The following is a 14,360-nucleotide window of genomic DNA, read 5'->3' on the forward strand; positions in this document are numbered from 1 at the left end:
AACCAAATTGGGACAAGCTGGCATAAAAAAACTGCAGCCTCTATATTAAATTCCAGTTGCTTCCATTCCGCAAGCAGCAAAACCGTAAGCGTATACGATCGAAACGAACCAAAAGCGTATACGATCGAGCAGTCGTAGTTCATCTTCAGGTATAGAAAGTAATTCTCCCCCTACCACTACATGGGGCCTTGTTTTCCCCCGTGCTCTAAAATTAAACAATTCGCAACAATCTCGAACACGGGCTTTAACATTTAACGGAAGGTCCCTAAGGTAGTGTTTATGTCAAGGAAGCGCCATACGTCACGGAGCAGCGGTGACGCTTTGCAGAGTGTTACTCAGTCCCGGATCTGCAGCAGGTTCTTCTACAGGATCTCGACCAACCCGCTCGTTGTTGCCGTCCCGCTCGATCCCTGCTGCTGCTGCTTAAGCGTTTGCACCTCTTTCTCCAGTTTTTCCACCCTGGCCCGGTAATCCTCGTTCTGCTGCTGCGACAGTTCGAACTGTTTCCGCAGATCCTCGATGAGCTTTTTCAGCTCGACCTGTTGTCGTTCGAGCAATTCCACCACCAGGTTTGACGCCGGCCCGCTTCCGGATTTCGAGGAGGAGGATGAGGAGGAGATAGACTTGGTGGAGGCGGTCGTATGATGATTGCCTATCGTGGTAACACGATGATACACGGCGCCTACCCGAGGCGCCGGCGACGATTCGACCGACACGACCGTATCCTGGGGCAGTTTGGTGGGTAGTGACGAAATTATCTCCATACCGGCAGCGGTCCGAATCCGTTTTACACCATCCACCGACGTTATGATGTGCCGATTGTGGCCACTGGACAGTCCATTCGATATGCCACTGCTGTTACTACTACTACCACTAACTTTCGCCTGTACAAGGTCACTGACGGACTTACCGGCAGCCGTCACCATCGGAAACCGTTGACCCGATTTCGTCATAACGATTTTGCTGATCGGTTTCGTGCCCATGCTACCACCGGACGATGGTATGACATGTGACCGACCACCGATAGGAACTCTGGAAAAGGCGGGGAAAAAATAAACGTGAGTTTTTTTGTTAAATAATACGTTAATTGGGCATTTGAATTTCATACCTCACAGGTGCCGACCCAACCGCTTTCTTGTATTCCGACGAGGACACACGCTTAATGCCTCCGACCTCACCGCCACAGATTTGTTTAAACTCTTCCGGCGATAGAATTTTGATCACTTTATTCGTTTTTATCGTTGGTGTGGCACCCGTGCTAGTGTGATGCACGTGATGCAGGTGTGAATGGTGCAGGTGCGATGAGGAGGGTTGTTTTTTGATGATTTTGATTGTCTTAGTTTTCGAGTGCGTGATGTTCGTACCGTGGATGGATGATGCCGTGTGGAAGGTTTGCTTTTGTAAATGGTGCGGTTGCTGTTGTTGCTGCTGTTGAGTGTGAAGGTTTCTCGTTTCCTTGAGTGCGTATTTCCCCGCTTCCGAAAGTACAATTTTCCTACCGCTCTTGATAGCGGACGTTATCACGCTGCCACCTTCGTCCGTCGGCATAAAGGCGATACCGTGCTCCTTGAGCATTTGCAGCGTGGACGAGTCTAGATTTTTCGGATCCGTCTCCGTACTCTGCTCCAGATTCGTTATGGCATCGCTCAGACTGTCCTCCTTCTCGATGAGCATGTCCGTATCGTTGAGCGGGTGGTGGTCGGAGTGCTCCGACAGATTGGCATTACTATCGTTACTCAGTTCCATCGTAATATTATCCTCTATCTCGTCGTTCTCGCTCGCCATTGCGCTTTGACCTTCCGCATGACGTTCTTTGTGTTGCTGCAGCTCATGCATTAGACTATCCGTTGCCTCCTTTATCTGCAATTGATTGAAATAAGTTCATTAACATTGCATTATTTATTCATTTCTGTCCATCGGACTTATGTCTCATTCAACATTTTACAACCTGTCTTTTTGGTGCTTTTTTCCTGTGAATGTGAATGGAAAAAATGGTGCTTTTTTCCTGTCTCAAGCACATTGGGTCACTAACATCTTTGACATGCTATGTAATAAATACTGACATTAGACTGTTTAAGTTTATATTACACAAAACAAGCTCAAGAAAGGCAAGCTTATGGTCAAGTAAACTTCCAAGGCAATCAATGGTTGTCCGAAGCAACCGAACCTAACGATACTGTATTTATCGACGTATACAGTTACAAGTTTATACAAACACAATCTAGAAAAAGTGAATTTGATATCCTGATGTAGTCACTACTAATACTATTCACACTAACGTCTTCATATCGTCGGCTTTCATACGCAATAATTATATCAGGAATATAATGACGGATTGATATTTGAACAGTGGCAGATCGAACAGTGGGCGGAGAAGGCGGCCGCCTAGGATCTCGCCGTGAAGGGGGCCCCGAAAAAAGCTGTTTATTAGGAAAAATGTGTGCTGTTTATTAGGGAAAAAAGTGTCCGTACAAGTCCTCCAAGGATGGAAGGAAAAAAGTGTCCGTACAAGGGGATTGATCCGCCACTGCATTAGAGGCCGATAAAATGCATATAACCCGGGTGTCTATAGACATTGAACATTGGGCAAGAACTGTCAAATCGTATGGGAAATATGTTCGATGAACAAACACTTTCCATACAATTTGACAAATTTTGCTTTGACTGGTGATATCTTTGCCGCAACCGCATCTGTCGTATATCTTTGTTGCTTGACTGTATTAACGTTCATGCCAGAAGTTCTCATTTTCCGTCCGGCGATATCAAAACAAGTTTGATATGAGCCGCATCCGGCCGATGCGGATGCGGCAGAGCTGTGACCAGTCCTTAAAGGGCATCGGTACAGTATGTAAAAAGATTATCATATTCTATTAACACTATTTCTCGAAAAATCAATTATGTGGACAAAAATTGAGTCACACACTATGCAACTATTAAGTGTGTTGTTGCCTGAAGAATTATTATACTATACATACCCCTACTTGTTCGCTGCTTGCGGCACGTAACTCGTTCGCTAGCTTCAGTATCCGCACCAGCTCCATCTGTTTTGTGGTTTTGGCAAGCAGTATTGGTGACTTGTCAAACTTGGACAGCGCATTCGGATCTGCACCGTGCTGTAGTAACATTTCCACTACCTTGTCGTGGCGTTTTTCAACTGCCCAGTGCAGTGGAGTCATTTTAAGCTACAAAAAACACCAATATTAACTAGTAATCTAATGAACCATTTGATTCTTCACTTACCAAATCCTTTGCATCCACTTCACATTTGTTGCTTAGCAACAGTTCCACGATCTCGATGTTACCATGGTAGGCGGCCATATGCAGGGGCGTTCGCTCGACCTTGGTTTTTGAATCCTTACTTATGCCGGCCCTTAGTAATGCCCTGCATGTTTCGATGTGGTTGTATCGTGACGCTAAATGCAGTGGTGTCGTGCCGAGCTGGTGAAATAGTGAAAATAAAGTTTTCAATAACAGCTGAAGCGTATGCAGCTGTGGTCATCTTGTATGTCTCACCCAGTCTGCAGTAAAAGGTGCGCCACGGCCCATCAAATCGAGCACTTTCGGTGTGTTTCCTGTGCGGGCTGCCTGCAGCAAAGCCTTCCCGAGGTCCGTTATCACCGATTGATATTTCTAAAATGAAGATTAATTCGCAACGTCATTAGGGGGATTCGGCCAGACCGGCTATGTAACTCATGCAAACCACAACTTACATTGCTGCCGATGCTGCCCGTAAACTTCTCCATCGATTCTTCCGAATCATTGCTGGTTATCATATCCACGCCAAGATTGTCAAAAATCTTCTCCGTGAACATGATCTTTCGGTCGCGTACGTTTGCGATCCGCTTTCACTATCCGTGCGTTCCTCGTTCAATGGTGCGCTTCGCTCAACGGCCGGAGCTGAGTGCGTCGGAAAGAAACTGAAGTAACCTGCAAATGCAAATGCGGATGAAACGATTCAAACGTTGCGCGTTTTCGTACGCTCACTGCACCAAAAGAACGTAACGGAAGCAGAAAGCAGAAAATCCAGTTTTCCAGCAGTCCAGCCTTCCAACACCCTTCCCTACGGTGGGAGTGCTGTTGCCCTTTTGTGCTACCGAGCGAACCTTTCACCCGAGAACCGGAGCAACTTCCGTGTACGTTTTTCTCCCCCCAGCTATGCTTATGATATTCACGATTCACCGGAATTTGCACGGGCACTTTGCGGTGCATTCCATCCTACCAACCAGCACAGCTGTGGTGATTGCTACGTGAAGGTATTTCATGCTCGAATTGGTTCCAGCGTCCACAACTCCGGACGTGGAGCGGAAGTGAAAATGAAACGAAATTCTACACAGCTGCCAGTTGATTCCGGCGCAAACCTCCACGGATTTGGAATGGTCCGGGTTTCATCTGGCTGGCAAAAACAATATAAGGGCAAAAAGAACGTTTTGTTTACCACTAAGAAAAAGAATTTCCACAGTCGGCACAGTTTTGGCGTACATTGAAGGTTCTATTTTGTATTCAATATTTTGACAGCAAGTTGTTCGCGTTGGTGTTTGAAGTTTTTATCCGTGCGATCGAGGTGCACGGTGGGTTAGCGAGCGGTGATGCCATTTTGGCAGCATTTGTTTTAAGAACCATCATACTTTAGTAAAATTCGCACATACCTTACTAAAATATTTTGCTTATTGAGTTGAAATTTTTGTGCACAATTACGTGCACAGATTGTTGCATACTAAAAGTTTGGGTATTTATAAACAAATAATAATTTGAAAAGGCCTTTTCAAAACTCGCCCACGGAACGCCCAATGTGCACACGGTGTGCTGTCAAACAGTGGCTGTCAGGTTGCGTGTCAAGGTGGGCCTGGAGAAAAATTAAATCAAAGAAATTGTGCCAACATGTCGAACCGGTCGGTCGTCGGAATAACGGGAGTACTGCTTTTCACGCTGCTTATCAGCACCGCATCGGTGGCTGTTGCGGAACCCGGCGAAACACTGGTGCTGCTGGACAATCTGGCCATCCGGGAAACCCATTCCATCTTCTTCAAATCGCTCCAGGAACGTGGCTACAAGCTTACCTTCAAGCTAGCGGATGACGCCGGGCTTGTGCTGTCAAAGTATGGTGAATTTTTGTACCAGCATCTCATCCTGTTCGCTCCATCGGTGGAAGAGTTTGGTGGATCGTTGAGCGTGGAAGCAATCACGGAGTTCGTGGACAATGGAGGAAACGTGCTGGTGGCCGGTAGCACCACGTCGGGTGACCCGCTGCGCGAGCTTGCCTCCGAGTGTGGGTTTGAGGTGGACGAGGAGAAGGCGGCTGTTATCGATCATCTGAACTATGACGTGTCCGATGCCGGCGACCACACGACGATCGTAGCTTCGCCGGATAATCTTATCGATTCGAGCATTATTGTTGGTAGTCGTGCATCGGTGGCACCCTTGCTGTACCGTGGAACCGGACTATTGGCTGATCGTGAAAACCCGCTCGTGCTGCAACTGCTGACGGCGGACAGTTCCGCCTACAGTTACGTGCCGGATGCACCCATCAAAGAGTACCCGCATGCTGTTGGCAAGGGAACACTTCTAATTGCGGCTCTGCAGGCACGCAACAATGCGCGTGTTGTGTTTTCCGGCTCGCTGTTCTTCTTCTCCGACGAAGCGTTCCTGTCGCCGGTACAGCGTGCTCAGTCCGGTAGCAAGCATTTCGCCCGTTCCGGCAATCAGGAAGTCGCGATGGCCATCAGCAAGTGGGTGTTTGGCGAGAACGGTGTGATCCGGGCCCGGTCGGTCAGTCATCACAAAGAAGGTGAATCGCAACCACCGTCCGCGTACACCGTGACCGATCCGGTGGTTTACACCATCGAGATCGAAACGCGTGCCAGCGATGGTAAATGGAAGGCGTTCGAAGCATCCGACGTGCAGCTGGAATTCGTACGGATTGATCCGTTCGTGCGCACGACGCTCGTACCGGTGGGTGGTGGTCGTTACGAGGCCCGTTTCCACATCCCGGACGTGTACGGTGTGTACCAGTTCAAGGTGAACTACGATCGGATCGGTTACACGCACCTGTACTCAACGACGCAGGTGTCAGTGCGTCCGCTAACGCACACCCAATACGAGCGTTTCATCCCAAGCGCTTATCCGTACTATGCGAGCGCTTTCTCAATGGTGGTCGGTATGTTCCTGTTCTCGTTCCTGTTCCTTCACTTCAAGGACGATGGAAGTAAACCATCGTCCCGTCCAGCTGCTGCAAACGAAAAGAAAGCACAGTAGGCGTAGTGTAGCACCAACTGCACAAAAGGTCGAATAATAAAAACGAACAAATAACAATAATACACCAGAATCTCACAGTGTAAGTTTGTATGTTTTATTTTCTTTTGTTTTTTGTTTTCATTGCATTTTAATTCCTTTATTAGATTCCTTTCTGATTCCGTCCCGCGAAATGGGGCAAACTTTCCGTAAGGGGGATTTTGTTTTACTTAATTATGTTTTAGTTAATGAGTGTGTGTTTCCTTTTTAGGGCGATCGAAACCAAATACCCAACCGGTTCTTAACGCAGTAGGAGAATTTATGTTACCTCTCGAAGAAAAAAAAAACCTAAAGTGATGGTATGGCCAACTAGGATCGCTTATGGTTTATGCTACAAACGAATGCACTTTTCTTACGTGTGTTTGTGCGTTTCTGTAGAATCCTAACGCACTTTTCTAAAACAAGCTGTCGAGATCGATCGTAATGGATTTTTGTTTACTAACACAACACATGTTTTACTTCTTCAAACGAATGCTTCTCATGGGATGCATTATTTCCGTACACCGACAAACACTGTTCGATATGTTCCGTTCCAAACAACAACTTTAGTTTTGTTTTGTTTGTGCTGCAGTTTCGGTAAAATGTTGGTGCAATGTTGTAACTGTAAATGTTATATTCATTTTATTTTGCATTTTTCCCTTGAGAGGTCAACTCAAAAATTATTTACATGTGTGTTGCTTTCGCTTACCTTCAACACAAATAGAGGGCCAGAAACGTTCCAATTAATTAAGGAAAGTTGTGTTGTTTTCTTAAGAACACGATTCGTTTGTGTTGTCACGCTTTGGTATGTGGTCGAAAAATTCGAAAAAAAAAACATAAAAAAACAGACAGTGTAAAACAGAGGTGTTACATGATCTTTGTATGGGCACCGATTAAAGGTTATTATTTAGTTTTTTTTATATCGTATTCGATTTATGTGCTTCCCCACCCCAAAGCATCCGATCTCCGATCTCTTACACCCCCCGAGATGAGGGTGTTCGAGCTTGTTTTTTAAAAGTACGGACAATAATAAGATGTGTTACGCGTGTACGGTTTGTGTAACAGTGTCACGAACTTTATTCGCTCCCAAATGAGCTCCTTTTTCCCAATAAGTAGTACCCAAACCGACCATTTCCTAAAAGGTGTAGAGTATTTGCTTCGTCCGCAAAAATCTTAATGTATACCGATTTAATTATGTGTTCCGTGTTCCTAACTTGCCCTTCTTCGTTCTTCATTTCAAACAACACACAACGGGTTAAGCGTAGCACTTCTCTACGTAAGTTTTGTTTTTTTCCAAATACGCTAAATATATTCCTGTATCAGGGACTACAAAGAACTGAAGGGCGAGAATGGAGAGTACATTCTCCAGGTTAAACTTGTGTTTTGCTCGTATTGTTCCTTCGAATGTACGCTTTTAATAATTGTTTTGTTAAATGTTTTTTAAATAACCCTGTAATGTGTGTAGGTGAGCTTTGCCTTAAAGCATATTTAGTAATAGTAAGAGAGCATTTACCTTCCCTTCTTTCTGTTTTTGCTCGCATTTGGTTAAAGTCTTGTTTTTGTTCGAACGACCAATCTTTTCGTAAACCGAGTGTGGAAGCGCAAATGGTTGTGAGTAGAAAAGAACATCAACATTGGCATAACATTGGAAATAGTGAACAACGACGGCCAGGGGAATTGGTAAACGTAAAGCCGGTAACGACTAATTCTATGATTATACGAAGCACTATAACGCCACTGTTCGACTCTATTTTCTGCCAGCAGACTACACGCTTTCGTTCTACAGAGGGAACGAAAAACGAACTGAAACTTCCACACATTATCTGTTGGTTCATTTCACTTGCTCTCTATTGCAATTGCATTATTGCCATGTTTCACAGTACCAGCTCTGTGGCTTAGTATTAGCTTTCCTTGCTGTTTCGCTCCAGCTACCTATTCGTCGTAGGTTAAAAATCATGACACAAAACGTCCTTTAAGCGCGTGTAATTATTACCTTTCCATTCACTCATTCACGTCTCTCTCGCCTGCCCGATGGAAATGGTTTTGATTGCTTGTTTGTAGTTGTCTATTTTTCGGTTCTGTTAAAATAGGGTTCCACATGTGTACATGAGCACTAGGTAACGCAAACAAAAAATAAAACAGTGAGCAAAAGACCCTTCTACAATAACTTACAAGTTAACGTTGAAACCTGCTGGTTAGATTGATAAAAACATATATAAACAAAACTAGCTCTCCCCAGTACGATCGGCGCTATATTGGAACAAGTTTCGAGCACGATCTCGACCTATAATTCGCCCATGCCAATAATACTTTTTATCGCACAATTACAACCAACGCAAACAATTGACGACATTTACCTGGTGGTTTTTGTTAAATAAAACACCGGTTCCAAAGCATTTTCACTCGCTTTTGTTTCACTTCTTGCGTTCTATTGTTGAAAACACTTTTGTGTGTACGTGTTTATGTGTAAGTTTCCGTTTTTGTCTATTCTCAATTGAACACTGTTTTTCCTCTTCATTTTTTTTTCCCTTTTTTAAAAGTTTACGGGGAAATCTTTTACGTTTTTTATTCTTTGGCTCGAATGGCAGCAGTGGAAATGTTGCGAAGGATACACTTCTTTTTAAATTACTTTTTGTCAAGTTTTGCTGCAAATTTTACAAACATTTTGTTTTTTTTTTGTTTTCGTTTATTTCGTTTTGTTTTCGGTAAGGAAAAAAAAATGGAAAGTTTTGCGATTCGAAATAAGAGTACGGAGTTACTCTAGTTAAACCAATTCTAATTACTGTTGTTGTATTGCATTCATTGTGCAAACCCCTCTAGCTCTCTGTGTTTGTGTCCTTTTGTTTGTGGTTGTTTGGTGGTGATGGGTGGCTTGATTTGTTGGGCAAAACAATGCTTTTACTTTTGGAGAAGGAAGGAGTAGTAAAGGATTGCTTTAGAACAACAGCTCATCTTTGTCATCATCTGGAACAAGAAGAAAATTGAGCAAAGGATGAGCGATGAGGATGTGGCATTATATAAGTATAGATAAAAACCACTTCTCTAATAACAACTACTACACGTGTATTAATGAACGAGGGTACAAATGGAGATACACGTGTACACGGAGTATGAATGCAGCAAAAGATAACATTACCGAAAAGAAAGTAAAACAATAGAAGAAAAACAGAAACAGATACTTAAGAAACACATAAAATGAAATTATCAAAGGAACAACAAAAGAAAACAAAATTGTAAACATAATAAGGTTTTTTTTATTGGTTTCGTTTCTTCTTGCTCGGTTTTTCGCTACCTAAAACCAAATCATTTCCTATATATCATCTTAGCCAATAAGTTTAAAAGCGAATGTACAAATAAAAGAAAGATTAATAAACGTGTGTATCTTTCCGCGTCGCAGAGCCGAAAACAATAATTTAATACCGATCATGAAAATACGGCTATAGTATACAATGGTAAAATTTAAACTTCTTTAAAGAAATCGAAACAAAGCACGATCAGTTCCTCCATTTTCTCTTTTCTCTTTTTCTATACAAACTAACCACCCTTTAGACTGCCCTCTATACAGATTTTGCCACATATCGCAAAATAAGTGTAATATTTCATAGTATAAGTAAGGCTTAGCTACTACTGCTGCTACCGCTACTGTACTACTACACATATACTAATTTAGTTCGTAGTTCGTGTTTCCCTGGCTTTTTCCGTATTTTTTTTCTAAAGGTAAACATTTGGCATGTACACAAAGCAAAATTTGTTGTGTCTGTAGAGTGGTTTCGTACCAAATAAGAGTTAAACGTAAGAGCCACGACAGCTGCCTACTACTAAAAAGCCACTTAAGCGCGCGAGAGAGATAGAGAGATAAATATGCGTATGAAATGATGCAAATGTAAAAAAAAAAAAACAGAGGTCCTTGTCCTCTTTTGGGGAGACAAAATGGCGAGCAGCTCCTATTGCAGGAAATCTCTGTATTTGCGATCGTAAATATGAACCGGAGGCGCGAGATAGAAGACCGGTGTAACATATTTGGTGCCATGAGATGATAACGTAGTGGTGGTGAGATTACGCAGTGATGATGGTGGTGATGGCGAAGGAATGATTACTATGTGGTGCGATGACTGATCACTGGAACGGACCGGTTTCGAGAGCACATTCGCCTTGCGGTATGTATGTGTGTGGAAGGAGTTTACTAAAGCAGGGTACTCTCGTACCCTCAGGAGGAAGCTGCCGTCGTAGTATTGGTGGCGGCGGTGATCGAGATGGGTTGAGGTTGAGATGATTCTACCACTGCCAATGCCGCCACCGTAGACGATGGGGCGGATTGGTCAGCTTTCGAAGGTTTACCTTTGCCACCGGAACCGGACAGAGCGGTCCCACTGCTGGACAGCGTTGTGCCGGTACCGAGCGTTGAAAGTGTGCGCTGGTGCGGGAACCCGCTGGTCACCAGACTGCTCTGGGATGAGCTGTCCGAGTGGAGGTTGTTGTTATTGCTGATCGAGGCCAGTGACATCGCCATCGGATGATGCGTGGGGCTTTGCGACGGTGTACTGTTGGTGCTTTTGGCTTTGCGGAACCAATTGCCCAACTTGCGGCGCCCGAGCGAGTTGGAACCATAGTCCGAACCAGCCAGTACTTGCTGTTGTTGCTGCAAGGATGCCGTCTCCTTGGGCATTTTTCGAGACTTTTTCGGTAGTGTGTTACCACCGACGGCACCTGGCCCACTGGTGGATGCTGCCAACGGTGGCATCATGGTTGTCGTGGATTGTTTACTGTGAGATTCTTTCGCGTACTGCGAACCGGCCGACAAGGACGAAATGGTACTCGCCACCGATGGACGGAATCCGCCACTACCGGAATCGACCAGATCGTACAGATTCTGATCACCACCACCGTTCTCCGTCTCCTTGCTATCGTCCACGTACGGGAAGTATTCCCGATCGGAAAGGTTATCATCGTCGAAACAGGACGCTGCGCCACCGTCCAGCTCGGACACGAACAAACTCTCACCACAAAACTGCCGCTCCGATGAGAGTGTGTTAAGGAAGCGCAGTTTGCTGCTACTGCTCCGGAAGCAAAAATCGAACCACTTGTTGCGCGTGTCACAGTACAGCCGGAGAGCGTTTTTAAGCGTTACGCCAAACATTTTACCATCCGGGAGGTTCAGGATACGGCAGTTATCGAGAAAGATGCGCCCCTTGTAGATGTAGTTGGTGCGCTTGAGCAGATCCTTCTTGCAGTAGATGAGCTGCCGATCGAACAGGAACAGTGTGTACGTGTTGTTCCACAGGTTCGGTGACATCCGGATGGCGTCGGTTTGCAGAAACAGCCGTGTGCTGTGCACGTTGATCGACGGACCTTGGAAGTTTTCGAACCGTGCCTGGACGCGGGACAGATACTCGCTGTGCCGTTTGCCTGCGGAACCGGAACCGTTAAAGGTGTAGAAGAAGAGGGAAAGCAAACATAAGAAAGAGAAAGAAAACAAAATCGCAAAACAATGTACATCACTACAAAACGAAGAAGCACACACACTGAATGGGAGCAAGAGACATCGCACATACATATCGCTACAGTATATATGGGCATAGTAACCATTGGGAAAACAAATCATAGCAAGCACATCGTTCTATACAGAGTTGCCGTATTCGCGTTCAGGGTGCACTAAAGGACACAATGGGTAAACGCCAGCGGCAAGCGAAAGATTCGACAGATGAAGATAGCGCAAACGAAACTGGCCCGTCTACATCACAAGGATATCGCCATAAAAATGGAGGTGTGAAAAAAGCGAAACTAGGCAATGGTGTGATGCCACAACGACGCAACGATGTAGAATCCACCGACAAGAAACCGGCAAGGTACATCCCAATTTCTACCCGGTACAAACGTACGAAATTCACCACCATCACAAAAATAAGCCGATCGGCGGACGGGCGGAACGATAAAATTGAAACGGAAAGTGTACGGGAAAGTGCATCCAGAGTCTACCATCACTGAGAAGCGGACGACAAATTCTATAAAACATTCTAACAGGAAAGCATGCATTCAATCGTATCTCAACAGTTTCGAACATAAAATTCTAGTTCCATTGCCGTTCCGGTTTGCCGATACTCACCTTCATTTACCATTTCCGTAACGCGTCGCATCGCCGACAGTGCCATCTCGAACACCTCCCGGCAGTCCATCGTTTCCAGCTCGGATTTGGTACACTTGCGCAGGTTAAGCGTCGGCAGCAGCTCCTTGCGGGTGAGCGAGTGTTTGACTAGTTCGCTTAGATGTAGCGGGTAACGACATATCCGTTGTATCGGCGCTAGCAGATGTGCCGACAGTGGTAACTCCGGTAAATTTTCCGCCATTCGACAGCTGTGTAAATGGATGCAGAGACGATTTCGGTCAAAAGGAATGTTACAATGGCATAAATAAATTACAAGCAACACTTACTTTTCCAGTATTTGATTCGCTTCCTTATTGTTGGTGTAATTCTCCAGCTCCATTAGCGCACGTGGGTACGAGTTGCAGTAGGAAGAGTACACCATAAACGCAGATTGCTGTTGGAAGAAACATTTACATTAGTACCCTTCCAGAGTAATGCCATCCAAGCATGCACCGTACGGCGGATACTTACATACTCCAGGAACACTTCACCGATCCGATTGTTTGGCACTGCGACGCGTAACGCGTCTAGAAAGGTTTGCTGGAATCGCCAGATCTTTTCCAGGTTGGAAAATATTAAATTCACACTTTCCACCGAAAAGACGTCTTCCCGCTCGCGCAGTGGTTTGATGAAGCTGAAGCAGGAAAAGATATGAGAAAAATGCGTTCAGGGTTAGTGTTGAGTTGGAAGACGATTTGGATTAAAGATCTAATTTTTCTAAAGACTTTGTACTAAAGTGTCGTTCGCACAGCTCTCGAATCTTTATTATGGGACTCCAACATCAAGGTCCTGATTGGCGTTTTAAAAGCTCTATCAGAACGCTTTTTGTGAGATCACCCACGATGAGAGATAGAGTTGCTCAAATGCCTTCTCAAAACTAGACAATCATTTCCTACACAAGTTTCGACCTTAACTCCATTATTAAGATCATAGATATTCATCAACTGTGACTGATAAAATATAAATATTAATATTTACCCTAAACACAGCGAATTGAGCAACTTCACGAAGTTAATTTCCGTCTCCAGCAGCTCCTTGATGATGTTCTCCTTCGTTAAGTCATGACTAGCGGTACCACCGTCCTCCGGCAGTCCTGCGGAAGCCGCCGACGACGACGCATCGCTCGCTACCGACAGTCCACCCATCAGTCGGGTACTATCACAGTTGCTACCTTCGATCAGCGTGGAAGCACTGCTGCCACCATCATCATCCTCACACGCGCCATGATGTTTGCCCGCCTCGCTGTTGCTGATGATAAGGATCTGCTTCGGTTTGGCGTACGTCGGCACTATCTTCACAAAGTCCTTCGGGAACCATCCACAACCGACCGTTTTCCGGTCAGCATCACCGCCAGTCGCCGCCGTCGATACGATGGCGTCCGATTTTAGTCGACCCCACCACCATGGTCCTGAATCACGCTTTAAAACCTCCACGAGGGCACCCTTCTCGAGACCAAGCTCTTGGGGACCACCGGGACGGAAGGAAAACAATACCTCGGCAAAGGCGGGCTCCACGAGGAGTTCGTCTTCGACCGCTACCGCTTCATCTTCGTCCGGATGGGAAGATATGCTCTCGCTATCGCTCAGATCTAGTTCGGTCGGTATCGTGGTGGAGGTGCGTGTATGTTGTCTTCGACGTCGGCGCCTTCCGTCCACCTCACAATCACCGCCCGGTGCAACGATACAGTCCAACCCGGACGGTTGACTAAGCGATTTGCCACTGAGCCGTGATATGTTGGTGACGTTTTCTTTGTCCTTGCCCTTGAGCGATAGTTTGTGCTTGAGAATGGATGAGCTGGTGGTGCTGTTGGTCGTGGTGGTGGACACTTTAGCTGAGTTGGCCCTCCGTACCGGTACGCCAGCGACGTACATTGTGTGTGGTGGGGGTGGTATCTCCTGAAAAAAAGGACACAATCGATTAGACATCACATACATTGGTTTACTGCATCAAT

At 45.4% G+C, this 14,360-nt stretch overlaps 3 protein-coding genes across 3 annotated transcripts in view; 1 reads left to right on the forward strand and 2 right to left on the reverse strand.

Moving 5' to 3' along the window:
- Positions 1 to 362: 362 nt before the first annotated feature.
- LOC128713732 (inversin-B) lies at positions 363 to 3,812 on the reverse strand. Its single transcript, XM_053808598.1, has 6 exons — positions 3,711 to 3,812; positions 3,514 to 3,630; positions 3,241 to 3,438; positions 2,976 to 3,182; positions 1,109 to 1,860; positions 363 to 1,032 (listed from the first exon to the last, which is right to left on the reverse strand). Exons 1-6 carry the CDS (start codon positions 3,810 to 3,812, stop codon positions 363 to 365), a joined length of 2,046 nt encoding a protein of 681 aa, XP_053664573.1.
- A 1,051-nt stretch (positions 3,813 to 4,863) lies between these two features.
- Positions 4,864 to 6,252, forward strand: LOC128711344 (dolichyl-diphosphooligosaccharide--protein glycosyltransferase 48 kDa subunit). Its single transcript, XM_053806213.1, has one exon. It carries the CDS (start codon positions 4,879 to 4,881, stop codon positions 6,250 to 6,252), a length of 1,374 nt encoding a protein of 457 aa, XP_053662188.1. The 5' UTR covers positions 4,864 to 4,878.
- A 4,222-nt stretch (positions 6,253 to 10,474) lies between these two features.
- The window catches only part of LOC128715986 (uncharacterized), a 151,500-nt gene continuing 147,614 nt past the window's right edge, over positions 10,475 to 14,360 (reverse strand). The window contains exons 12-16 of the mRNA XM_053810907.1: positions 13,388 to 14,304; positions 12,881 to 13,043; positions 12,697 to 12,803; positions 12,371 to 12,618; positions 10,475 to 11,673 (exon numbers count right to left, since the gene is read on the reverse strand). Coding sequence (XP_053666882.1) covers positions 10,475 to 11,673; positions 12,371 to 12,618; positions 12,697 to 12,803; positions 12,881 to 13,043; positions 13,388 to 14,304 — 2,634 coding nt within the window. The remainder of the gene's footprint in view (positions 11,674 to 12,370; positions 12,619 to 12,696; positions 12,804 to 12,880; positions 13,044 to 13,387; positions 14,305 to 14,360) is intronic.

This window comes from Anopheles marshallii, chromosome 3 (genome assembly GCF_943734725.1).
Source record: "Anopheles marshallii chromosome 3, idAnoMarsDA_429_01, whole genome shotgun sequence".
Taxonomy (NCBI): domain Eukaryota; kingdom Metazoa; phylum Arthropoda; class Insecta; order Diptera; family Culicidae; genus Anopheles; species Anopheles marshallii.

Coding starts and splice junctions, on each gene's coding strand:
- LOC128713732 (XM_053808598.1), bottom strand. CDS start 3,812: ATGTTCACGGAGAAGATTTTTGACAATCTTGGCGTGGATATGATAACC. Junction 3,439..3,513: donor CACCTTTTACTGCAGACTGG/GTGAGACATACA, acceptor CTATTTCACCAG/CTCGGCACGACACCACTGCA. Junction 1,033..1,108: donor GTTGGGTCGGCACCTGTGAG/GTATGAAATTCA, acceptor CGCCTTTTCCAG/AGTTCCTATCGGTGGTCGGT.
- LOC128711344 (XM_053806213.1), top strand. CDS start 4,879: ATGTCGAACCGGTCGGTCGTCGGAATAACGGGAGTACTGCTTTTCACG.